Source organism: Molossus molossus, unplaced genomic scaffold (genome assembly GCF_014108415.1).
Source record: "Molossus molossus isolate mMolMol1 unplaced genomic scaffold, mMolMol1.p scaffold_m16_p_19, whole genome shotgun sequence".
Taxonomy (NCBI): domain Eukaryota; kingdom Metazoa; phylum Chordata; class Mammalia; order Chiroptera; family Molossidae; genus Molossus; species Molossus molossus.
The window spans coordinates 5,645,446-5,670,823 of NW_023425354.1; the positions used below are offsets into that span (position 1 = coordinate 5,645,446).

At 52.3% G+C, this 25,378-nt stretch overlaps 2 protein-coding genes across 2 annotated transcripts; both read left to right on the forward strand.

Annotated features, from left to right (window-relative positions):
• The first annotated feature begins 653 nt into the window (after positions 1-653).
• On the forward strand, positions 654-5,940 carry LOC118634571 (protein CD300H-like). Its single transcript, XM_036269197.1, has 4 exons — positions 654-821; positions 1,636-1,992; positions 4,148-4,241; positions 5,586-5,940. Exons 1-4 carry the CDS (start codon positions 782-784, stop codon positions 5,698-5,700), a joined length of 606 nt encoding a protein of 201 aa, XP_036125090.1. The 5' UTR covers positions 654-781; the 3' UTR covers positions 5,701-5,940.
• A 6,963-nt stretch (positions 5,941-12,903) lies between these two features.
• LOC118634027 (CMRF35-like molecule 6) lies at positions 12,904-19,342 on the forward strand. Its single transcript, XM_036268334.1, has 5 exons — positions 12,904-12,930; positions 14,808-14,814; positions 15,319-15,660; positions 17,389-17,500; positions 19,198-19,342. Exons 1-5 carry the CDS (start codon positions 12,904-12,906, stop codon positions 19,340-19,342), a joined length of 633 nt encoding a protein of 210 aa, XP_036124227.1.
• Positions 19,343-25,378: the final 6,036 nt, after the last annotated feature.

Below are 25,378 nucleotides of genomic sequence, written 5' to 3' on the forward strand. Positions count from 1 at the left end.
ACGAGACTCTGCGCTTCTCATTCGACCACGCGGGGTTAAAGGTGAAGCTTGAGGTGGCCTGTCACAGTCTCCTCGATGCCAGAGCCACGGACACTGTCAGGAGCCCACGACCAAGACCAAACCGCTCAAGGCCTCTGGGGTCTGCTGAGGCGGACAAGAGCTGGGGGCTCAGCCTCACCCTCTGTCCCACCCAGAGACAGGGCCAGCTTCCTGGGGCCACGCCCCGACACCGCCAGGCCCTGTACCTAGAAGGACCTGGTGCTTGGATAACACCTGTCGTTGCTATTTGACATTCTTACTATTCTGGAGCAAGGGCTTTTCCGTTTGCAGTGGGCCCTGTGAGTAGCTGGTCTTGTCCAGATGAGGCCCAGCACGCCTGTGCAGCCTGGGACTGCTCGCGTCAGCTACAGGAAATGAGCTATTCGTGACGGGCAGGGTTTGCCTGGAGGATGTAGTAGCCCCGAACCCAGACTGCTGGGGTTCTGCTGTAATTTAGGGAAGGGCGCGGGCCTGCTGGCTGCGGCTCGCAATGGGAGGGGTGCTCTTTTGTTAGGGAAGAGAAACGGGAACTGTAAATTCAAATTTTCAGCCCTGGTTTTCGCTGATCAGATGATGTCCCAAGCCCTAGCTTCCCATGTTCTCAGACCAGCTCTCAGAACAGCAAGCAGCGGAAGCCGGACAAGAAGCAGAGACGTGCTGGGGAAAGCAGAGGAGGGGGAGGGGGAGCAGCCTGCAGCCCCAGGCCGGCTACAGCGAGAAAGGTCACCCAGAGGGACGGGCCATGTGGCTGCCATCAGCTCTGCTGCTTCTCTGTGTCCCAGGTGAGCGGGGCTGGACCTGGGGGCAGAAAGTCCGCTCTGGCAGTCAGGGAGAGAAAAGGTGGTGATGGGAAGGGGGAGAAACAAAAACATAAGCCCAAAGGGGTAAGGTGTGCACACAAAACCCCAGTGCACCCCACGTCCTCACTGGGATAGGATGAGGATTAAGTGGAAATGCCTTCCACACCATGAGCACATGTAGAGCCCACGGTAAATCTAACCGTTTTAACCGTTATTACCGTCATTGCTACGATCAAGAATGCTCCAGAGAGAGGAGGGCGGGGAGCGGAGGACCAGCACTCTTAGGTGAACTGCTGTGGTGCCTGGGTCCCCCAATGTCTGGTCCGCACTGCAGTCCAGACCAAAACGAGAGACTGCGACCCAGACGGGTGATTTACTCGAGCTCCATTCCTGAAGGACATAGCCGAGATTTCACTGGAAATACTTTCCCTTCCAAGGTCATTGCTCTTTATCTAGTATAATGTCGATCACTGCTGAGCCTCCTTGTGAACAGCTGCTTGTGTGCCCGCCGCACTGACGCACCCCGAGCAGTCTGGGCTGTTTCGGGGCTCGGGGGGCTCTGCACCGTGGGCTCCAGAAGGTTCCTCGACCTCAGCACTGTTGACGTTGAGGCTGGATCGTTCTGTGTGTGGATGCTGTCCTGGGCACTGTAGGGTGTTTATTTAGCAGCATCCTTGGCCTCGCTGGGTCCTGACCCTTTCTTCCTCCAGCCTCAGGGTGACTTGCAGAAGACCTGACACCAAAGGTCCCTCTGGCTCAGGTTCTTGGGGAAGACAAGCCTGATTGTGTCTTGCAGGCTCTTGGTCTCTGAGCGGCCCCAGTGAGGTGGCGGGCCCCGTGGGCGGGTCCCTGAGTGTGCAGTGTCGGTACAGCAAGGAATATGAGGCGTTTGTCAAGTACTGGTGCAGACAACCGTGCCTGCCAATCTTCTCGGAGGTGGTGAAGACCAGCGCCTCCAGGGGAGAGGTGAGGAGCGGCCGAGTGTCCATCGCGGACCAACCCGGAAGCCTCACCTTCACAGTGACCTTGAGGAACCTCACGGCAAGTGATGCAGGAAAATACAGGTGTGGGATTTCCACGTTACTGCTGGATGATGGGATTTCTGGCTTCTTGCCTGAACCCTTTGTCCAGGTGCAAGTGCTTGTTACCCCAGGTAAGACCCTCCTTCCTCTGGTGCCAGCGATGCAGGAATCTGAGCTAATCTCTGCAGAGCGTCCCAGGCAACGTCGGCTCAGGAGAGGGAACTGGGCCTGGTGTTTGTGCATCAGAGATTCAGGTCCAAGTGTGTCGTGGGAATGTGTGTGAAAGTGTGAGGGTGTGTGTGAGCAAAGTGTGTGTGAAAATGTGGGTGAGTCGAAATGCCAGTGTGTGTGTGTGTGTGTGTGTGTGAGTGCGTCACAGCCAAGTTCCCTGCCACCTCCCAGGTCCTGCCAATGTCTGTGGGACTCAGGGTGTAGGTGGGAGGGCCCTGTGTCCTCGGATCCATCAGGGCTAAGGGTGCGTGCTACCTTCCTGTCTTCACAGGGTTGTGTGTGGGGCTTGGGGGTCTACTCCAAAGGGATCCCCTTTTCACTTTCCCTTGGCTTGACTTCTCGGGATTAAGACCTCTCAACGACCCCAGGGCCCACAGCCTCACCCAGGGTCAGGAGAGGAACCCAAAGATGGCCCAAGGTCGGGGTGGCCCGGACAGCCAACCTCATCCCGCTGGCTGATGAGCCCTGCTCCAGGAACCCGAAGCCAGCCCCGCCTCTTCCCCGGGCCTCTCGAGCACCGTCTCTGTCTTTCCTCAGCCTCTGATCCATGTGCCGGCCCCAGGGAAACCCGCCATCTGGAGCCCTGGCCCTGGTTCGGGTTTGTTTGCGGGCCGCGGAAGGCCCCTGGGAAAGCCCTCAACCCTCTGCCTGGCCTCTGCCTGCCTGGCGTTGTCTGGCTTCCCCCTGCTCCTGTTCCTGCTCCCTCTGACACGCTTGACGAGGCGGGAGAGAGTCCAGCGAACCCCTGGACCTGAGAAGGCAGAAGAGAGATGGGGTACCTCCAACACATTATCTGTTCAAATTGTTTCTTGATCTTTTAATTATCCCTTTCTTTGTTTTGGTTTTTTTCCTTTATGGATTTTTAGAGAGAGAGGAAGGGAGAGGGAGAGATAGAAACATCGATGAGAGAGAACATTGACTGGCTGCCTCCTGCACGCCCCGCACTGGGGTCGGGCCCACAACCTGGGCATGTGCCCTGACTGGGAATCGAACTGGCGACCTCTTGGTGCAGGGGTCGATGCTCAACCACTGAGCCACACTGGACGGACTCTCCCTCCCTCCCTCCCTCGTTCCCTTTCTTCCTTCTTCCCTCCCTCCCTTCCTCTTTCCCTTCCTCCCTCCTTTCCTCCCTCCCTCCCTCCCTCCCTCCCTCCCTCCCTCCCTCCCTCCCTCCCTCCCTCCCTTCCTTCCTTCCTTCCTTCCTTCCTTCCTTCCTTCCTTCCTGTCTTTCTTGGCTTTATTCTTTCATGAGAGCTGCCTCTTCCTTGATCAATCTAAGGCTGTTGTTTTTTTCTGCTGCTTCCTGTATTGTCTCATCTTCCTCTGAGCTTTTTTCTCTGTGTTGGTTTCTCTCGTTCATGTTGGAGGCTTTCCTTGAAGGTTTTGTCTAAGTACACATACGAATGCAGCCCTAAGAAACTGGTTGTGAGCTCAGTGGTGAGGGAGAGGCTCCTGGGGGCCAGAGGAGGAGACCCGCCTTTAGGTGACCACCCAGGGGTTCAGCTCTCTCCTTCCAGGTCAGTAAGTGTCTGCGTCTGGAGGTTCCCCTCCGAGATGAACACTGACCCGTGAGCACTCTTGTCTCCCGCCTGAGAGCGTACCGGTGAAATTGCCCATGTCTGAGAAGCTGGTGGGCTGAGGGGGCTGGGGTCCCACTTTTCCAGAATGCAGATTCCAGTTCTTTGGGGCTGGTAGCATTTTCCAGCCAACAGCTGTGTGAGGTGTCCCTGCTCTCAAACTTCCCTGACTCCCCCTCCACAGTGTTCTGCCAGGGGGCAGGGGGTGATATGTGGGCGCACTGGTTGGGGAAGTGGAACCCGAGGTCTAACGCTTGATCGGACCTTCAAGCACCCCTGTTTTCAGGGAGACGAGGAACGCCTAAATGCTTGATGTCCTGGTTCATAAAGTGTCCACTCTGCCATAGAGCACACCGGGACTGGGGTGGACGGGATGACTCCTCTACTCTGGTCAGGCCTGGGTGTGCTGTGGGGAGATGATGGTCTCAGAACCTCCGCTCAGCCCTTTCCCTGAGTTCTCTCACTCTGTCATGGACAGGGAACTGGTCCTGGTCCTCACCATCAGCCTCCTCCGCAGCCTCCAGCAGCGAGAGCTCCGCAAGGACCCCTGGACCTCCCGGCCGAGACCCCGGGTAAGGGGCACGCGCCCAGGGGCCTCTACCACCCGCGCGGCTCTTCCCTAGGGTAGGGCTCCCTCGGTGTCCTCAGGCAGTCCCTCACTCCACAAACATGTCCTTACCTTCTCTGCGCTAGGACGTGACCCCACCGCGAAGGAGGTGGCGGTCAACGAAGGGCGAGGCCATGCGTGCGAGACGTTTCTTTCAAATGGGTAGACTCAGGCAATGGCCAGATGGACAAGTAGATAGATAGCAGGGAGCTAGACGCAGAGCTAGACAGAGGAACTGTCATTCACGATGATCACTGTGGAAGAAAATGAAGCAGGTAGGTATTCAAGGACAGGGTGGTAGGGTGTGTGGGGGAGGTGATGGGCATGGGGAAGGCTACTGACAGGCTCCGTGAAAACAAGTAACAAAGAAACAGTCTGCGTTTGGATCTCCTCCCACTCAGATCCCGAGACAAGCATGCGGGTGGAGTCCGCTCACGGAGAGGTGATCCCGGGAAGTCTAGTGAGGGAGCAGGAGGCAGGGAGGCCAATGGGGTGTGACCGATGGAAGAGTTACTATAGCGACCGGCTCAGTTCCCTAGACACTCTTGGAGCGACTGTGTAGGACATTCCTCAGAACTGTCCCACTGAGCGGTGAGGGAGCTGGGTGGTGGCCACACACCTGTCCTCGCGGCCGAGGAAGATGGCACTTCAGCCAGCCCTGCGCCCTCCTGCAGCGAGGGAGACTCCTCAGGCACAGAGGGGCAGGGGCGGGGGTGAGAAGCCACGGGCAGGTCCAAGACTGTCTGTAGCTCCCAGGGGCTCAAGTGGGCAACGAGGAGACGGGGCAGGGCACCCACAGGGTTTGCTAGATTTGCGAGGAGCTGGGATGGGCAGTGTACTGGACCCAGGAGGTGAGGGCATTGGCTGAGAGCCAAGCTTGGGGAGGTCACTCCTTGGGGTAGACATTGTCGGATGGTGTAAGCAGATCTGCTCCATGATTGTCCTTAAGGACAAGCCAAGGCTTTGATTTGAGTGTGGAGCGGTTATTTCAAGTTGGTCCCAGCAAGAGCTGGGTTCTTGTGGGCGTTGATGGCTGAGGGCATTTCTGGGAGCCAACACCGGCCTGGGATCCTGCATCTGTCTTCCCCTCCATTTCTCACCCCACATCCTCACGCACCTGCTGTGTCCCGACACGCGAAGTCCATTCTTGGACTAGACGAAGGCCAGGAGTCTGTGGTCCTCAGCATGGGGCTCTGGCCCTGGGCCGATGTTGAGCTTTGAGGTCACAGGACCTGAGCTCAGCGGAAGGGGGAGCCTGGGCTTCCCATTGAGGAGAAACTCACTGCCAGTCACTGTGTCCCTCTCCCAGGTCCCTGCTCAGCAGCGTCCACTTCCTGCTCCTCATTTTCCTGAAGGTCCCCCTGCTTCTGGGCATGCTCAGTGCTGTCCTCTGGGTGAACAGGCCTCAGCGGGCTCATCTGTGAAGAAACAAAGTCAGACTAAGGCCACCTGCTGCCGTCCTTGCCCACCGATGTCCTGTCCAGAGGCACAGCCACTCAGACCAGAGATGACAGAACCTCGACCCTCAGCCTTACATCCCTTTTCAACATATTGCCACAGACTTTAAAAACAAATTTAAAAAAGTATTTTAATGGCATATATCACCTGCACAAACGTGGGTATATAATGTATGTGAACAGTTGCAGGACTGAAAACGAACATCTGAGTGCCCACCATTCAGCCTCCAAATCGAACGTCGTTAAGACATTTGACACACGTCTCCCGGGCCCCCAGCCCCTCCTTCTCCTCCTGCCAGGGCCAAGCACTCCGTGACGTTTTGTGCCGGTCGTTTGTGCGCTGATCAGGGCACCGCTGTTTCTGAATCTTGCATAAAGGAAATCCTACTGCTTCAGGCTCACCCGTCCATAAACAATCGGATTTCCCCTCCTCACCAGCGATTACAGGGAGCTTCCTGCACGGCCATAGGCGTGAGAGCGAAGGGAGCAGCACAGGACACACAGTGACGATGTGACTGGCGCTGCCGTCACGGCCTGGGTGATGTCATGTTGGCCACATTGCAAGGGATCGGGCCTCTCGCCTGGACTTCGGCACAGCAGTGAGTCAGGAGTCCATGCGCACGGTGAGCGCTCCCTGCTGCACAGGGGGTGTCCCTGCTCCAGAATCCTGGGGCTCTGAAGTACGTGTCTACCACGGGGCTTGAGAGATGCCACGTGGCACCCTTGTCTTCCCCAGAGACTTCTAGCACTGTAGAAACAACCAGGTCCCATGGCCCAAATGACAGGGCCACTTTGACCCAGCTTGGGTCCGCTGGAGAGGCCTCTCCCGCGTGGGCCCCACTCACACATGGCAGCTTGTCGGGTCCCCCACTGAGTCAGAGCCATACGCCCATGTGTGGAGTGTGCCGGCCCCCAAATTCAAAGAGGCCCACCAAGCAGAGTGCTTTTTTTTTTTTAGAGGTTCGAGACTCAAGATGAACTCATTCCAGACCGTGGACACCTAACAATTGAACCTGACATAGTCCCCTGAAACTTTGTAGGGTTTCTCTTTACTTCTGGTGCAGATGTGCCTTCTCAGGGCATCTGGAATTCTTGCTTCCCCCTGCTCTTCCAACCAGCACTGGAGTGAACTGGGTGACGTTCCCGGGGCGTCCGATCGGAGCCCCCTCCCACCGCGGTGGCAGAGGGAAGGGCCGCGCTCCTGGGCTGACTAGGGATACGCACCGTTATCTTCCCGAGTCAATTGGAACCCCTTCTGACCTTCCTCCGCTAAGGGATGGAAAGAATGCACTTGCCACGTCAGTAGCAGCACACCCAGCAGCAGAGGCTGTTCTCATAAAGACAGTACAGCAAGACAAACAATTGTGCCCGGCCCGTGTGCCTCAGTGGATTGAGCGTCATCCCATGGACTCAGAGGCCCCGGTTCGATTCCTGGTCGGGGCACATGCCCGGGTTGCAGGTTCGATCCCCAGTGGGGGGCGTGCAAGAGGCAGAGCCGATTGATGTTTCTATCTCTCTCCCTCCTCTCTCTCTAAAAAATCAATAAAAACATTTTTAAACAAAAAAAAGAGAGAGAGAGAAAGAAAAACAACTGTGATTGGCTACCAGTTGGCCAGGTTGAAGATGGTGCACTGTGACATGACAGGACTCGCCTGAGTTTGTCAGGAGTCGATTAGTGAATCATGTAGATGTTTCCAAATGTACCCAGGATTTGTTTGAAAAGGGGGTGGTAAGACATGCAGACATGGGAATGACTTCAGAAAGAAGAAGTTTACACTCATCAAGCCTACCATGCGGAGCCATGAGAGGGAGCCCCAGGAGCCCCAGGACCCCCAGGGTCCAGCAGGAGGCAGAGGCAGGGAGGGGAACGGAGGGCAGGGGCCGTTCTTGTGTTTCTTTGTGGGAAGGAATGGGCGAAGCAAAGTAAACAACCAACCAGGTTTACGACTGAATAGTTTGAATGCCTTTGGCAGGCTCTGGGCTATAGAAGTGGTCCCTAGTAATGAGATACTGGGCCCTGGACGGATTTAGGGCAGGGGGAGAATGTCCAAGACTGCAGGGGAAAGTAGATAAACGGGAGCAGGATTTGGGATTGGTTGGTTCGCATATCAAAGGCAGGCTCTCAGGCAAGTCTTTTACTATCTTGAGGAATTACCTAACCTGGGAGGGGCCGTCTCTCCCTCGGTCCACAAAGCCCCAATATGTTAAAGCCTCATAAAATAGAAATAATAAAAAAAAAACCCACATGATTAATGGTAGAGTAATAATTAGTGGTAATAATTAATGGACAGTAATTAGAAGAGATAATTAGATGCACCCTTACATCTTGGAGTTGGAGCACTGATCTCTCCTTGTACTCAGAACGTGGCATTGCTTATAGCTCGCTGTCTTCATGGGAAACAGCACAGGCCAGGACATTTCTACCACCAGAGCGTCTTTTACTTCACAGGTTATCGGGCCAATGTGAGGGCTCTGTCAGATCCTAAGAATAACCATATCGGTTATGCAGCCATGGATCTGGGGTGTGGCCACGGGGTACATCCATGGAGATGCAATATACCTTGTGGGGACCCTTCTCTCCCGCCCAGCACGTTAGGCAGGAGGCTTGCTGGGGAGGGAGGTCCAGCCCAGACCCTCACCCTGGAGAGCTGGAGCAGGGGGTGGGCAGGAGAGGAGGGGGAGCCCCAGGGTCCTGTCTGTGCCTTCCCAATTCCATACCCAGGTACCCTAGAAGTACCCGCACATTCAGCATTGCTCCAGCTCCAGAATCAGGAGGCAAAGCCCACGGAGTTCCAGCTGGATGTTCGCACTCAAAGCTTTTCACTCGGCCACGCCAGATGGTCTCCTCCCTGATGCCCCAGTGCCCCCTGCGTCCGGTGCCCCCTGCGTCCGGTGTCCCCTGCGTCCAGTGCCCCCTGCGTCCGGCGTTCTTCGGCCCCGGCCTTGAGTGATACATCTTTTTTTTTCCTTTATTGATTTTCAGAGACAGAGGAAGGGAGAGGGAGAGAGATAGAAACATCGATGAGAGAGAACATCGATTGGCTGCCTTCTGCATGCCATTGGGTGGTACCTCTTTAGAGGACTTGCCTTATTTCTCTCTCTGTGATTTTTATTTTTGCAAAGAAGTTCAAAGCTGAGCTCAAATCTATCTCACGCAAGACCAAAGATATCTCCTCCAAGGTGCTGGAGCCTTTCCTCGAGGTCTAGCCCTTGAGGGAGCTGGAGGATTGGCGTCGAAGCCTGATACTCAAGGACAGAAGCATTTCTATTTCCCAACCTCGTGGGTAAGAACGAAGGTAAAAACCAGAGCATGCTTGCGGCAGTTCTTAAAATCACCAACAGATGGCGCTAGTGGGCATTGGCAAAGCTTCACTGTAGACATCTTCATGGACCTAGCAAGGGTTCTTCTCCAACAGGATTGCTTCTCAGCTGCTGGGTCCTTTCTGGCTGAGCCCAATATCCTGACTCACTGTTTTCCACTGGCCTTTCCTCCAGGCTGAGTCCACTCCCCAGCCCCATCCTGCTCATCAGCCTGGGCTATCTGAGTAGGGACCACCTTGTCCCCCTTGGGGCCAACCCGATGGGGACTCAGACATTCAGGGGGCCAGGGGCCAGGGCTCAAGGTACAACCAGGGGTCTGGAATCCAGCAATCAGTTCAGACTGGAGTAGATCGAGTCTCTAAAGACTGAACCCAGGGGAGGGGGATGGAGCAAGACCCCAGAGACTAAGACACATCCGATTCCAGTCCAAGGCTTCAGACTTATTGAGAAGCAGCACCCATTGGGTCTTCTGGGTTTCTTACTCCCTGGAAGAGGTGGAGAGACCCAATGCCCTCAATGAACATGTCCAGCCAGTTTGGAACTTACTTTGGTGACAGCCATGCTTCTCATTCCCTCATGAAGAAAGGGACTAGTCTTTAAAAAAACTATGGTCAGTGCCAGGAAGGGTCTGAGCTGTGGGATGAGAAACAAGGAGCCGAGGTTCAGGAGCAAGGAGAGACGGGCGGGAAGTGGGGCGGGGGGCGGGGTCCATCTTGCAGTGCCCTGGGAAAGTGCAGTTTGGCCCTGGCCTGCATCCCATGAGCAGCCTCAAAATTAGCCTTTAGCATGATCTTTCCATTGAATTATCTATATAATCACAAGGCTGTGTTGATAGAAATGTTTATGCTATGTATGTATACATGCGTTTTATTCCTACCAAACCACCAGTAAGTTAAAATTTTAATGCAATCATCATCTTCTCATAGTCTGATTAATTATTCTTTATGACTATTTGTGTGTCAAAAAGTTGATTCGTGAACTTTATACATTTAAAATATACCACAATTTCTCTGACCCTATTGCAACATCTCTCTTTTTTCAAGATACTGAGAGCTTCAAAAATAAAAGTGAACAATGTGTGTGGTGTAAGATGGGTACTAGACATATCGGGGTGATCACTTCATTAAGATATATAAATATAACATTGGATGCCAACTGTAATTGAAAAAGAAAGAATGCATTTTAAATAATTAATAAATAAATCACTGTCAAAAAAATAAACAAGACAAAAATAAAAGTGGCCCAGGCCTCTCTGGACCTCAGAGAGACCCTACGAGCCAGAGAGGAATAAGGCAAACACTTCTGATTGCAGCCCAAGGACAGGCGATGACATTCGGCTTTGACTCTGTCTTTGCTTAGCTGTCGTATCCCTCGAAAGGAGAGACCCAATCCGCTCTGCGGATGGCTGCCTTGCTGTTTACTGCTCAGCGTACTGACTTCTTAGGCTTTTTACTCTGTGCCTCTCTCCGGCAGCCTCTTGAACTCCAACTGTTTATCATCTCCGGGAAATGTTTGTGGGAAGGTCACTCTGCAGGTGAGAACAGGTTCGAGCTGGTGAGGTTCGGGTGTTTGTACGTTGAGTCCTCACAGGGATCGTCTTGAGTTAGGTCCTCACCTGCAGCCTTGAGATTTGATGAAGTAAATTTCCATAGGGTCCCATACGGGTGAGTATTAGTCAGGGTTCTCTAGAGAAATAGAACCAATAGGAACCAATATACACATATGAAATGAGCCAATTATTTATCATTTGCGGAGGCTGAGGAATACCTCCATCCACTGTCTGCAAGCTAGAAACCCAGGAAAGCCGGTGGTGCAATTCAGCCCGAGTTTGAAGGTCTGAGAACCAGGAAGGCCAGGGACAGGAAAAGATGGATGTCCCAGCTGCAGCAATCAGACAGGAAGGGGTGAGTTCCTCCTTCCTCCGCCTGTCATTCTACTGAGGCCCTCAGGGGATTGGATGATGCCCGCCCACATTGGGCAGGGCAACCTACTTTACCGAGTCTACCAATTCAAATGCTAAGATCATCCGAGAACACTCTCATAGGACACAGCCCAAATGACGTCTAACCTGGGCACCAAGGCCAGTCAGGTTGACACATGAAATTAACAAGTACAACACATACTCAAACCTAAAGTCAAATGCATGTCCCCAAGTTACTGTTGCTTGTGCTCTGTCCAGCTGTTGGATCTTCCCACCTATCGGCACAGCCAGGAGCCGGCAGACACCGTGTTTCGTTCAGAAGCGTTTTCTGAAAGGGAAGAGCATGGGGGAAGTAAGAGAGGAGGAAGAGGGTGGTGCGTGCGGAGGACTTAGCAAACAGTGACTCCCGGTCAGGTTTCTCAGGTTGGCTTACCACGGCCCAGCTGCCCAACAAACCCTCTCATTCTGTCTCCTGGGCCTGAGGATTGTGGTTCATTGGCCACTCTCTCCCCTCCGAGTCATGGTGCAAAGACACTGGGGCAGTTGTGCCAGAGAATTCTGGGTTCAGATCCTGACACCATCACTTATACCACACTTCTGGTCAGTTTGTTTGTCCTCTGATCTGATGGCAAGGTAGTTGGAAGGAGAAGATATATATATAATACACACACACACACACACACACACACACATATATAAACTCTTTGCTATGTGAAAAAAAAGACCAATAAATGATAAAAAAAAATCAATCAAACTTCCAGAGGTATACTTTCATGATTGGGTTTTAAAAATTCTTTTATTGGCCCTGGCCGGTTTGGCTCAGCAGTTAGAGCGTCAGCCTACGGTCCAGAGAGACCCAGGTTCGGTTCCCGCTAAAGGCACGTACCTCGGTTGCAGTTTGTCCCCGGCCCTGGTTGGGTCATGAGGGTGGCAACCACTCGATGTGTCCCTTTCACGTCGATGTTTCTCTCTCTCTCTCTCTCTCCCACTCTATCTGAACAAAATATCAAAAAACAAAACAAAACAAAAAAACACAAAAAACATTCTTTTATTGAAGTATGTGAACTCTGAAGCAGGGAGAAAAGGAACACCTACTAAGAAAGACTCCTGGTGGCTAACTGGGCTCAAACTTTTTAACAAGCGGAGCCTCGCAGCCATTTCTGCACAGAGGTCTTTCACGCAAATTACACTTTACAGAGAAGTCTGTGCTGCGGGCCTCGGCACTGACCTGCCTGCCTGCTGTGTTCCTGCTGGCTGAGCCAGCCCTTATAAAGGCTTTCTGAAACACTCTCACCCAATAGGATTGAGGCTTTCCCCATCCAGTCAGAGTGGCACAGCTCTGACCAATCAGAGTGGCTCTGTTCTGACCAATCAGGATAGTGTCTTTTGGTTCAATCAAACTGTGAGGAGTCAAAGCCCTCATTTTCATGAGGATGGAACAATCAGGGACCAGGGGCAGGGACTTCTGTCCATATAAACCAGCTCCCCTCTGGCTTGGGGAGCACACTTTCCCTTTCCACCAAAGAGGGGGGCTGTGGCTCCCTGGCTCCCTGGCTCCCTGGCAAGCAGAGAGACCAGCGGAGTGCAAAGCAGGCTGGCATGGAGCAGAGCAGACCACGAAGGAGCAGAGGAGACTGGACTCAGGGCCGCTGGCCCCAGAGCTGTGCCGCAGCTGTGTTGTCACAGTGTGCTGTATCACAGTTGAGCTGTTTTGCACTGGATAAAGTTTCCTTCTTCACTCAAACTGGGGATTCTTGTTGGTGTTGACTTGGTGCCGATGACCATCCTTGACACATACAAACAGAAGGTCATACCGATCATAAATACATAGGAAGTGAATATTCTTGTGTAGCCGCCACCCAGATCAGATATGCACACCCCTGTGTGAGTCCCTCCCACATTGCCTCAGGGTGGGTGCCTCAGAAGCGATGGCCTGTGACTTCCAGGGACAGGTCGTGAGCTGTACTATGTCTTCTCCCTCGGGGTCCGTCACCGTGGGAGAAGCTGGTTGCCACATCAATCAGCTCTCCTTAGCAAAGAGCTGAGGCCTCTTGTCGAGCCGGGTGAGGCTCTGTCTTGGAAACACCCTGCACCCCCAGCCCAACCTTCAGAGGAGTGCAGCCCTGGCCAACCTCCTGACCACAACTTTGTGAACGAGACGCCTGGAGTCAGAACCACCCGGACAAGCACTCAGATAGTTAGCGCTCAGGAAGTGTGAGACAGTAAATGTTGTCAGCCGCTAAGTTTGGGGGACTTTGTTACGCAGATGGACATCTACTACAGTGGGACCGCACTTGCCTGGGGCCAGTCTCTGCAGCCAATTCAATCCTCAACCAGTCACTCGGCCATTCATTCACCTCAAGCCAAATCCAGCAAATATGTATCATTGGCTGACCACGTGTCACATCCTGTAGTTGGGCACTGGGTCGTCCAGGGAGAAATGAAACAGAAACCCAATGGTGGAAGGAGAGGGGGTCTTACTGGAATGGCGCACAGCGGAGAGTGATACTGTTAATGACTTCTGTTCACTCTGGCTGATGCTTAGAGGGGAGAGAGAAAGGGCATTAGGGGCATTAGGAAAGAGGACGTCACCGTACTGTTGAGAAGACAGAGGACTCCTGTAGTGGCAGAGAAAAGGAGGGGAAAGAGAAGATTGGAGAGACTTAGAGTAAGGATTGATGGGGGGGGGGGCGAGAAGAATCCCGTATTACAGCATTTGGGTTGCATCAACTCTGGGGTTATGATTGCTTTTGACTGTGATAAGATAGTGTAGAAGAGGAACAGATCTGGGCAGAGAGCGTTTAGGGGGAAATGGATAGACCTGGATTGTGCATAACAAGTTCGAGAAGCCAGCATAACCCAGGAGAGACGTTAAAATAGGCCCTGCACCTTGACCCCCCTCCCTGCAGTGTCCAGGGTAAAGTGGCCCTAAGGCCATCCTGTCACGAGAACAAGCCTGTCTGAGTTAGGACAGAGCTGCCGCTGCACCTCCTGGGAAGGCAGCCCCGTCTCTGCACCTCGAAGAGGCCCCTGGCCCTCCCCGTGGACCCCGAAGGGACACCAGCAGCCAGCGACTTGGGGAAGACTGCGCCCTCCACGCCGTTGGATGGCGAGGAGAGGCTCAGTCTTAGCTCCGCAGGGTCTCCGGCTTTCCCTTCGGCATCTCCACATCTCTGAACGCTCCTTGTGTATTGTCACCTCTGTCCTGACTCGCCGTGGAGCTGACCTTCAGAAGAAGAAGAGTAAAGAGTGAAGTACTCAGAGTGTTGGTGACGGCTGCTCCCCGTGTCTGCAGAGCAGGGACACGCACAGAAGGGAGGCCGCGGTCTCCTATGTGGGAAGAAGAATTGGGGGCCCCACAGGGTCGGAGCTTTCCATGGGCGCCTGGAGTTACATGGCGGGGGGGGGGGGTCATAACACCTCTGTGGTCAGCACCAAAGCCAGAGAGGATGCAAAGGTCTGGCCTTCATCCCCAGGGCGATCTATCCCGACCACGGGAAGTGACATATCACAGAGACACGTGTGGCCACGAGAGGAGCAGCTGTGCGCCCTGAGAAGGCGACCGCGTCCTCACTGAGAGCTGTCGGCCCCGCGCAGTCACTGCGGTTGAGAGAAGCCAAGGGCACCGAGAGCCGGGGTCTGCAGCAGCCTGTGCCCTTCTGACCCTGTTCCTGCACCGTGACCAGCGCCAGCCCTGACCTCAGAATCAGGCTGGACAAGGAAGCCGAGGGGCCCAGAAAAGCAGTGAGCTGCTGCAGGTTGCGTCTGTGCTGGAGAAATGTCCCCGGGGGATGGGGCCACATGGCTGCCTTTGGTTCTCTTCCTCCTCCAGGTCTCAGGTGAGCCGGGAAGGACCCGGGGTGAGGAGCGGCCCAGAGGAGGGAGGAAGGACATGGGAGGGAGGGAGGGGAGGCAGAGGAGCGTCCAGGAGGGCCAGCACCTGCCTCCGCAGCCACCACAGGCGTTCAGTACACTAAGCAGTGAGCCTCGTCCCCTGTGCTGGGCAGAGCAGCGCTGGCGAGGGAGGGCCTGTGATTATCGCCTTAACTGTCACAGTCAGAGGGGTGGTCTTGGAATATCACGCACACCCACACGTGCGTGTGCACACACACACATACACACACGCGTGCACACAAAGTTTGTTCCCATCGTGACCCTCCTTGTCTCCGTGGGCACCCTCTCCCTGTGTCACCTCTGGGAGGAGGGAGCTCCCCCCACCCCCTCGCCTAATCTGAGGAAAGTTCTGTCTCCTGCGTGGCCTTCAGACCCCTAGGGCCCTTGAGGCACCCCAGGCGCCCTGACCCTGGCCCATCTGTAAGGGGCGGGTCTGGGCTGTCTTGCAGGCTGTTTGTCTCTGAACTGCACTCGCCGGGTGACGGGCACCGTGGGGGGCTCCCTGAGCGTGCAGTGTCGGTACAAGGGCAAGTTCACAGACATGAAGAAATACTGGTGCAAAAGCCCATGTAAGTCGCTGATGAAGATGATGGTGGAGACCACAGAGACACAGAGAGCAGTGAGGAGCGGCCGTGTGTCCCTCAGGGACCACCCAGAAAACCTCACCTTCACAGTGACCTTGGGGAACCTCAGCGAGGGCGATGCAGGCACGTACTGGTGTGGGATCCAGAGACCACAGCGCGAAAGGCTTGCGGACCTCAGCTTCTCGGTTGTGGTATCTGTGTCCCCAGGTGAGCCGCCTACACCCTCCCCTCGTCCCTGCTGCAGGTGGCTCGGTCTGTACCTAACCACCCCATGGGTCATTGGGTGAGTTGGGGATCAGTGATCGGGACAGTGTGTGTGGGTGTTGTGCTTCTGCACGTGCGTGTACACACACTCACACACACACACACCCCTCTGGCTGTTCCAGGCTCCTCTGTGCGTCATGTCCTGACACAGTCTCAGGCCTGGTGTTCCCTGGGTGGGGCAGGGTGAGGCGGCCTGACTCTGGGGACATGCTGCCTTCCTGTCCTCACAAGAGCCGTGTCCCCTCTGAAAGGGACCCCACGTCTCTCCCTGTGGGAAGGACATCATGTGGATGGTTCCTGAGGCACCAGCCTCACAGCCAGGGCCCTGGGGTCTGCAGCAGCCGTGAGAGGGGCCCAGAGGAGCCCCAGGTCCCTGTGTGGGGTTCCTGTGATGTTTTGGGGGCCACCCTGTCCCTTCAGCCTGGCCCTGTCCCCCCCCCTTTCTCTGAACCTAGACAAACCCTTGCAAATACCTCCCTTAGCCAAAGGAGAAGAAAGATGACAAAGTGGCCTCAGTCGTTACGGCCCCGAACCTTCCTCCATGTTCTCGAACAATTGTTCTCGAGCAGGAGGCTGCTTCTGCTTCCTCAGATCCGAGTTAGGATCCTCGGTCTAAGCGCATGGACGCCCCCTGTGTTCTCGTCTGCCCTTGGCTCCGGCTCCTCTTACTTCCCTCTTGCAGTTCTGTCTCTTGTCCTCACGTGGGCGGTTCCCGGGTGCCCTACACGTGCTCCTGCTGCAGAGGGGGGAACCGAAAACCCACTGAGACCTCTGGCTGGGGGAGGGGCGGGCTTTGTCCAGGTGTCTTCAGGGGTCCGCCGGGTGTGTCTCTCTCGGTCTTTCCTTCGACTCGTTTCCTCCCCCAGAGAGCACGGCCCGTGGCTGCCTGGGACCACAGGCCTGGCTGAGGGTTTGGGGAGCGGGTGCACATTCGCCGCTGTAACAACGCGCCACACACTGGTAGCTCACACACAGCAGAAATGTGTTGCTCCCCATTCCTGAGGTGGGACGCCCGAGATCAGGGGCCAGCCTGTGGGTGAGGGCCCTCCTCCGGGGTGCAGACTTGGCTGTGCCCTCACGCGGCGGAGGGGCCTCTTTAATCCCATGATGAGGGCTCCCTCCTCGTGACCCACTCCTCTCCAAATGCCGCACCTCCTAACTCCTTCCCACGGGGCATCAGACTTCCAACAGAAGAATCTGGACACAGGCAGGTCAGACACAGCACGTCCCAGGGGACTGCCGGGAGCCGTCATTCAGCGCAGACGGCTGCATGGCTGTTCCTGGGAGTCTCACTGGAACCCTCGGCCGTGCTGCGGGCCCTGGCCACCCAGCTCTGGTCAGTTGCTACGGAGTAAACGGCACCCCGCAGGGTGGAGAGCAGAAGGGTGTGGCTGTGGCCGGGGTGTCACCTGAAGCCAAATGCTCTTCTCCCCGCAAACCTCTGTTGAGCAGGACGACTCGGCGTCTGAACGTGCCCACCAGGCCAGAGTTCCTGACAGGGGTCCGGGGAGGGCCTGAGGGGCAGCTCTGGCCTGGCTGTGGCCACGGGGGGATGTTGGGCACAGCACATCTGTCCAGGTGGCCTGAGTGACCTTGACCTTGAGTCACACAGCTGACACAGCGGAAGACCCAGAGGGAGGACCCAGGGCCTGACATGTGCTTTTCCCTTAGCCCCCACCCTGAAGATCTGCACAAGCACCCTGGGCCCTCCCTCCTCCCTGCCAGTGACCACCAGGCTCAATGTGACCGGGCAGGAGACCCCTGATCACGGCCAACACCCTCGGTAAGGGGCCGACATCCCAGGACTTTAACACCTGTGGGTTCTCCTCTAGATGGGGGATGGGGGGAAGGAAGTTTTAGTTCGTTTCCTTTTTTTTTTTTTTTTTTAAATATTTTTTCTTTATTGATTTTAGAGAGAGGAAGGGAGAAGGAGAGAAAGACAGAAACATGGATGAGAGAGAACGTCGATTGGCCGCCTCCTGCGTGCCCCCCCACTGGGGATCGGGCCCACAATCTGGGCATGTGCCCTGACCAGGAATCGAACCAGTGACCTCTTGGTGCATGAGTCGATGCTCAACCACTGAGCCACACCGGCCAGGCATCTTTCTTTTTTTAAAAAAATATGTGTTTACTGATTTTTTTTTTCAGAGAGAGGAAGGGAGAGAGACAGAAACCTCAGCGTGAAAGAGAAACATCGATCGGTTGCCTCCTGCACGCCCTGCACTGGGGATGGAGCCTGAAACCTGGGCCTGTGCCCTGACGGGGAATCGAACCCGGACCTCTCTGTCCATCGGAAGATGCTCAGTCCACTGGGCCACACCGGCTGGGCTTTAGTTCCTTTCTTGGCCCCTCTTGTATTCATCAATCTCACACCCGATTCTAAAGGTCCTACTACGTACCCAGCAGCATGAGCCACCCACACAGCATCCTGCCTGATAGGAGTTGTGTCTAAGGGGTAGATTCAGTGATGAACGAATCAGCATGTATGATGATGGAGATGCGCCAGCTCATGGGGACTGCTTGGAGGAAACACAGTGCTGGGGAGAGCTTTGCGGAGGGTGGTGGTTAGGGTTGCTATCGAACACGTGACCAGGGAGGCCTCGCTGGTTAGGAGCTGTCCGACGAAGGCCCGCAGGATCTGGGGAGCCGGGCACTCAGGGGTCTGCAGAAACAGGGCTCCAGGCAGAGGGCAGATGAGCACAAGGTCCTGTGGACCCCGACCCAGGCCAGGACAGGAAGCAGAAGCTCTGGGGTTGGTGGCCTCCCCCAAACTCTGGTCACAGTGTCATCCTGTTCAAGAACCCAGGCCTCTGAGGGAGGTGAGAGCCGAGCGGGGTCATTCCTTCCTGCCATCAGTCCATCAGTGGCCGCTAAGTTACTTTTTGTTGTTGTGAATCCTCACCCGAGGATATTTTTGCATTGATTTGTAGATAGAGTGGAAGGGAGGGAGGGAGGGAGAGTGGGAGAGAGAGAGAGAGAGAGAGAGAGAGAGAGAGAGAAACATCGATGTGAAAGAGACACATCGGTTGGCTGCTTCTGAACAACCCTGACCGGGGCTGGGGATCAAACCTGCAACCCAGGCACATACCCTTGACCGGGAATCAAACTGGTGATCTTTTGTCTGAGGGCTGATGCTCCAACTGCTGAGCCGAACCAGCCAGGGTTAAATTACTGTAAGTGCTAACATTTTGGAGACGCTGGCCAGGCACCAGTGACTTGCGATGAAGAAACTAGAACAGTCTCTACTTGTAGGGTATGCACAGCCTGCAGGAGAGCAGAGAGCCAGCCTATATCCACATTACTGATCCCTAAACCCCAGAAGGGGTGCCCTGCAAATGTGGAGGCCTTAGAACACATCCTCCTCCTGGGCCCAGGGCTCACCTGAATCCCTGGGTCCCACATAATTCTAGTGGCAGCCTTTCCCTATATCCGCAGTCCCAATTCTCAAGGGCTCGCTGTGTGTCACTGTGTCCCCCGCAGGTCCCTGCTCAGCAGCGTCCACTTCCTGCTCCTGGTCTTCCTGAAGGTGCCCCTGCTCCTGGGCATGCTCAGCGCTGTCGTCTGGGTGAACAGGCCTCTGAGGAGCTCCGGGCGGAGGTGGAGTCGGCCCCATGACAGCCTGTAGCACCTGTTCCCACCAATGCCTCACCCGAGAACGCAGGAATCACCTTCTGACTGATAAATCGTTGTCCACGTTTCTGTCAGGACACCCTGTGAACTTATTAGAAAGTTTTTTCTTGCAATGTGTCGCACACACACAAAAACATATACCTAACGAACGCACACTTATTAAGCCGGGAACACCCTCCACCTTGCAGCTTAAAAATAAACATCATTAATACTCCTGTAGCCCTAAGCATCTCCTCTGACGGAACCAGCTCTGAACTTTACATTCGTCATCTTATTTCCTTCATTGTTTTGCCTTATGTATTCATATGTATTTCCAGGGTGCATGCATATGTTTTTAACAGTCTGCAAGGTTATTTGATTTTTCCAGCTTTATTTAGATATAATTGACATATAGAGCTATGTAATTTTTAAAATGTTTTTATTGATTTTTTTTAGAGATATAGAAACATTGATGTGAAAGAGAAACATCAATCAGCTGCCTCCTGCACGCCCCCTACTGGAGATCAAGGTGGCAACCCCGGCATGTGCCCTGATGGGGAATTGAATGGGGACCTCTCCGTCCATGGGACAATGCTCAAGCCACAGAGCCGCACCAGTAGGTCACACTGTGTAATTTTTAGGTGCACATGTCTTTATTTGATAGACCACGTATTTATTTTAAATGCAGTGATTAGAGCTACAGCATTAGCTCACATCTCCATCATGTCACGTAATTGCCACTTCTTTTGTGATGAAAACATTTAAGATTTATTCTTTTAGCAACTTGCAAGGATATAATATAGTACTAGTAGCTCTAGTCACCATGCTGTACATTAGATCCCCAGAATTTATCTTATAACTGAAGTTTGTGCCCTTTGACCAATACTTCCCTATTTTGCCTACCCCCGCCCCACCCCTGGTAACCACAACTCCACTCTGTTTCTCTGAGTCCAGATTTTTAGATTCCACATATAAGTGGGATCATACACTCTTTTCCTTTCTCAGTCTGACTCAGTTCATTTATCACAATCCCTCGAGATCCATCCACGTTGTTACAAATGGCAGGATTTCCTTCTTGCTGGCTGAATAATATTCCATTGTATATATGTTCCACATCTTTCCATTGATTCTTTCGTTGATGGACACTTAGTTCGTTTCCATACCTTGGCTGTTTCTAGGAGTGGGGTGGCTGGATCGTATGATACTTGTCTTTTAAATTTTTTGTGGAGTCTCTATATTCTTTGTTTCCCAACGTGGCTGCGCCAATTTGCATCCCTACCAACAGGGCACAAGGGTGCCCTTTTCTCCACATTCTTGCCAACACTCGTTATACCTTGTCTTTGGGGTGATAGCCATTCAAACAAGTGTGAGGTGATATCTCACTGTGGTTTTGATTTGCATCTCCCTGATGATTAGTGATTTTGAGCATCTTTTCAGGCATCTGCTGGTCATTCATATGTCTTCTTTGGAAAACTGTTCAGTTCCTCTGCCCACTTTTCAAATTGAATTGTTTGAGTTTTGAGGGGTTGTTATTGAGTTGTAGGAGTTCTTGACATATTTGGGATATTAACCCCTTATCTGATATCTGATTTGCAAATATTTCCTCTCACTCTGTAGATTGCCATTACATTTTATTCATCATTTCTTTTGCTGTGCACAGGGCTTTACGTCTGATCCAGTCCCACTCGTTCGTTTCGGCTTTTGTTGCTTATGTTTTTGGGGTCATATCCAAAGATTGTTGCTAAGACCAATGGCAAGGAGCTTTCCCCCGTGTTCTCTTCTAGGAGTTTCATATCTTATTTTTAATACTTTTCCTTTATTGATTTTAGAGAGAGAGGAAAGAAGAGGGAGAGAGATAAAGACATCGATGAGAGGGAACATCTATTGGCCGCCTCCTGCGTGCCCCCCACTAGAAATCGGGCCCACAACCTGGGCATGTGCTCTGACCGGGAATTGAACTGGCCACCTCTTGGTGCATGTGTTGACGCTCAACCACTGAGCCACACCCGCTGGGCTCAGATCTTATTTTTAAGTCTTTAATCCATTTCAACTTAATTTCTGTGAGTGGAGTGAGACAGGGCCCCGGTTTTACTATTGCAGAGGTGGTTATCCAGCTTTCCCAACACCCCTTCTTCAAGAGGCTGTCCTAGCCGACTGTGTTTGCAGGCTCCTGCAGGCTCCTGGTTCTGTTGTTCTGGTCTATGTGAAGGTTTTCATACCCGTACCACACTGTTTTGATTGTTATAGATTTGTAGTATGGTTTGAACTCAGGAAGTAGAAATGCCTCCAGCTTTGCTCTTTTTTTTTCAAGATTGACTTGGCTATTTGAAGTCTTTTGTGGTGCCACACAAATTTTAGGATTATTTATTTCTCTGAAAAATGTCATTGGCCTTTTTATAGGGATTGAATTGGATAAGTAGATGGCTTAGGGTAGCATGGACATTTTAACGATATTCATTCTTCTGATCCATGAACAAGAAATATCTTTCCATTAATTTGTATCTTCTTAAGTTTTCTTTCATCAATGTCTCATAGTTGGCAGTATACAGATCTTTCACCTACTTGGTTAAATTTATTCCCAAGTATTTTATTGTTTTTGGTGCTACTGTATATTGAATTGCTTGCTCTATATCTTTTTACAGAGAGTTCATTGTTCGTGGATAGAAATGCAACTGATTTTTGTATGTTGATTTTGTATCTTGGAACTTGACTAATTTCATTTATTAGTTCTAACAGATGTTCTTTTGTCTAGACTTTACTGTTTGTTTTCTGTATATATAAGATCACGTTGTTTGCAAACAGAGACAACTTTACATCTTCCTTTCTATTTTGATTCCTTTAACAAAACTCCTGCGTAATTGCTCTGGCAAGGACTCCCAGTACTGTGCTGAATAGAAGTAGCAAGAGCGAGTTCCTATTCTTAGAGGAAAAGCTTTAAACCTTTGAACACTGGGTATAATGTTAGGTGAGGGCTTGTTATTTGTGGCTTTTGTTATGTTGAGGTAGATTCCTTATACACCCAATTTGTTGATTTTTTTTTTTAATCATGAAAGCATGTTATATTTTGCAAATGCTTTTTCTGCATCTATTGAAATGTGGGTATGATTTTTATTTTTTATTCTATTAATGTGGTGTACCATATTTATTGATTTGTTTATGTTGAACCACCTAGCATCCCAGGGATAAATCCCACTTGGTCCTGGTATATGGCAGTTTTTACTTAAAGCCTATTTTGTCTGGTATAAGTGAAGCTACCTCTGCTCTCCTTTGGTTTCTATTGGACTATTTTTTCCCATCATCCTTCACTTTAAGCCTCTATGTCCTTAAAGCTTAAGTGAACCTCTTGTAGGCAGCATGGAGTTTGGTGGTTCGGTTGGTTTGTTTTTATCCATTCAGCTCCTCAGTGCCTTTTGATTGGAGTATTTATTCCATTTACATTTAAAGTAATTATTGATAGGTAATAACTTTATTTTGCCATCTTATTAGTTGCTTTCTGGCTGTTTTGTAGTTCTCTTTTTCTTCCTTCCTCTCTTGCTGTCTTTGTGAGTTGATGATTCTCCGCAGTAGTCTGCCTGGATTCCCTTTTCATCTTTTCTGTGTCTCTGTAGGTTTACTTTCTGGTTACCACGAGGCTTACATGAAACATCCTATCAGTGTAACAGTCTATTTTAAGTTAATAACAACATGACTTCAGTCACATTCAAAAGTCTACCTTTTATGTCACAGTTTATATCTGTTTGTGTTGCATATTTATTAACAAGTTATTGTAAACTTTAATATTTCAATACTATAACCTTATTTTAACATTCTTTAACTTTCTATATGGAGTCTTGTCTATATATAGTAAGCTTACTAGAATCTAAATCTTTTCAGTTTTATATGCAGACAATCAATGTATCTACAACTATCTGAAAATGTGTTTCTCCTTTTCCTTTCTCATATCCTGTGTTTCTTTGGCTTGTGCTGTGTGGGTTAATCAAAGTGTTTAATCAACGTGGTAATCACGAGCGTCCCTGTCCTCCTCCTGCCTTTAAGGGGAAGAGTGTCCACGACTTGCCATTGGTCCCCGTGTTGGCAGAATGCTTGCGTCCCGATGCGCTTCTGTTCTCAGTTTATCATGAAAAGTAGCGGATTTTAAACAATGCCTTGTGTACAACCATTTAGATGCTTGTGTGATTTCCTCCTTTGTCCTGTTAATATGATGCCTTGTATGAACTTGTGTGCTAAAGCAAACTTGCTCCACTGTTCCAGAGAAAACATCGCCATGACTCATTCCCTCCCTTTGCTAATTCCCTGGTACGTGACCAAGCCCTTTGGCTTCCCTCAGCCCTTCTGAGCATGCCCGAGCCACCACAGCCTCGGGCCCCGGGAGAGCTCCCCTCCCCGCAGCTGGCTCTGCACCCCTGGGAAGAAATGCGCTCACCTGCTTCTCCGGTCTGGATCCTAGTGACATTATATCGGATTAAGGATAGAATGTGTCTTGTTACTAGTGAGGAAACCCAGCTCACCAGCCTCTTCTCAGTCTCCTGCCCTGGACTGGTTCGAGCTGTTCTCCCTGAAGTGTCTGAGTTCTGCCCGGGTCTATGAATAACGCAGAGTGCCAGCCACCACCCGGGGTTCCATTCTCACAACTGCACAGATGTTTCTCATTCGTCCTCACAGCAACCGTTTCCTCGCCCCCGTCTGCTGGTACCCCCTCTACCAGATCGCCGGCTGGCTCACACCCTCTGGGCAGGTTCATGGCAGGAGTCCAAGTCCACAAGACTGATTCTCTGGACAACTGATGTGCCAAGAGGTCGCCGGTTCGATTCCCGGCTTCCACCAGGTGCAACGGGGCTCCGGCACCGCGGCAGGAGCAGCTGCCGCTCCCTTTACTGGTTTGGGGACAGCCACACCTGCCCATTCCACACTCCGCCAGCCTCTTTACCCTCTCCCTCCCCGCCCAGACCCCTGACAGGCCCTGCCGCTGCCGCCACCTCCTGCAGGGCAGGCGCAGGTGTGACCATGCTGTTTGCAGGTCTGGGCTGGATCTGGGGACAGTTCCGCTGTGTTGGGCCACTTTGCACTAGGAAGAAACAAACGCAGTTTACTGTATCCTGTGCTGCACTGAATTTCAGTGTATCATTTCATTTTATTTATTTATTGTTTATCCTCACCCAAGGACATTTTTGCATTCATCTTCAGATAGAGCGAGAGGGAGAGAGGGAGGAAGAGAGAGAGAGAGAGAAACATTGATGTGAGAGAGACACATTGAGTGGCTGCCACCCACACGACCCCAACTGGGGCCGGGGACAAACTGCAACTGAGGTACATGTCCTTAGCAGGAACTGAACCCGGGACTCTCTGGTCCGCGGGCTGACACTCTAACTGTTGAGCTGAACTGGCCAGGGCCCATGGATCATTTTAAAGTATGACCCTGTTTCTCCCTATGGGTATATGGAGGCAGGTTCCAATCAAAATGACTTTTTAAAAAATTTTTATTTTTCTTGATTGGTTTTACAGAGAGAGGAAGGGAGAGGGAGAGAAACATCAATGAGAGAGAACATCGATTGGCCACCTTCTGCATGCCCCCCACTGGGGGTTGGGCCCGCAACCCGAGCATGTGTCCTGACCGGGAATCGAACCGGCGACCTCTTGGCGCATCAGTTGATGCTCAACCACTGAGCCACACCAGCCGGGCCAATCATAACAACTTTTATGAACCTAACTTACAGATGCAAAATCTGAGGCTCAGAAAGTATAAGTAAGTTGTCCACAGTCACATAGCTTGTCTGGTCTCACAGCACTTACGCACTTGGCTGTCCCATCTGAACAAATACATCTCCAGGTATGCCAAGCGTGCTCACCTGCCACCTGAGGGGGTGGGGGGTTCCATGCTGCTTGGGACCCATTATTGTAGTGAAGAGTCATTTCTGGAGTTGACATGCAGACTATTGTACTCCTTGAATCCAGGACCTAATAGGCCAGGTGACCCCTCCTTGACTCTTCTGCTGACATATCGCCCCCTGGCTCTGCTCAGCCTGCACAACCCCCTTTCTTCCTCTTTCTCTCT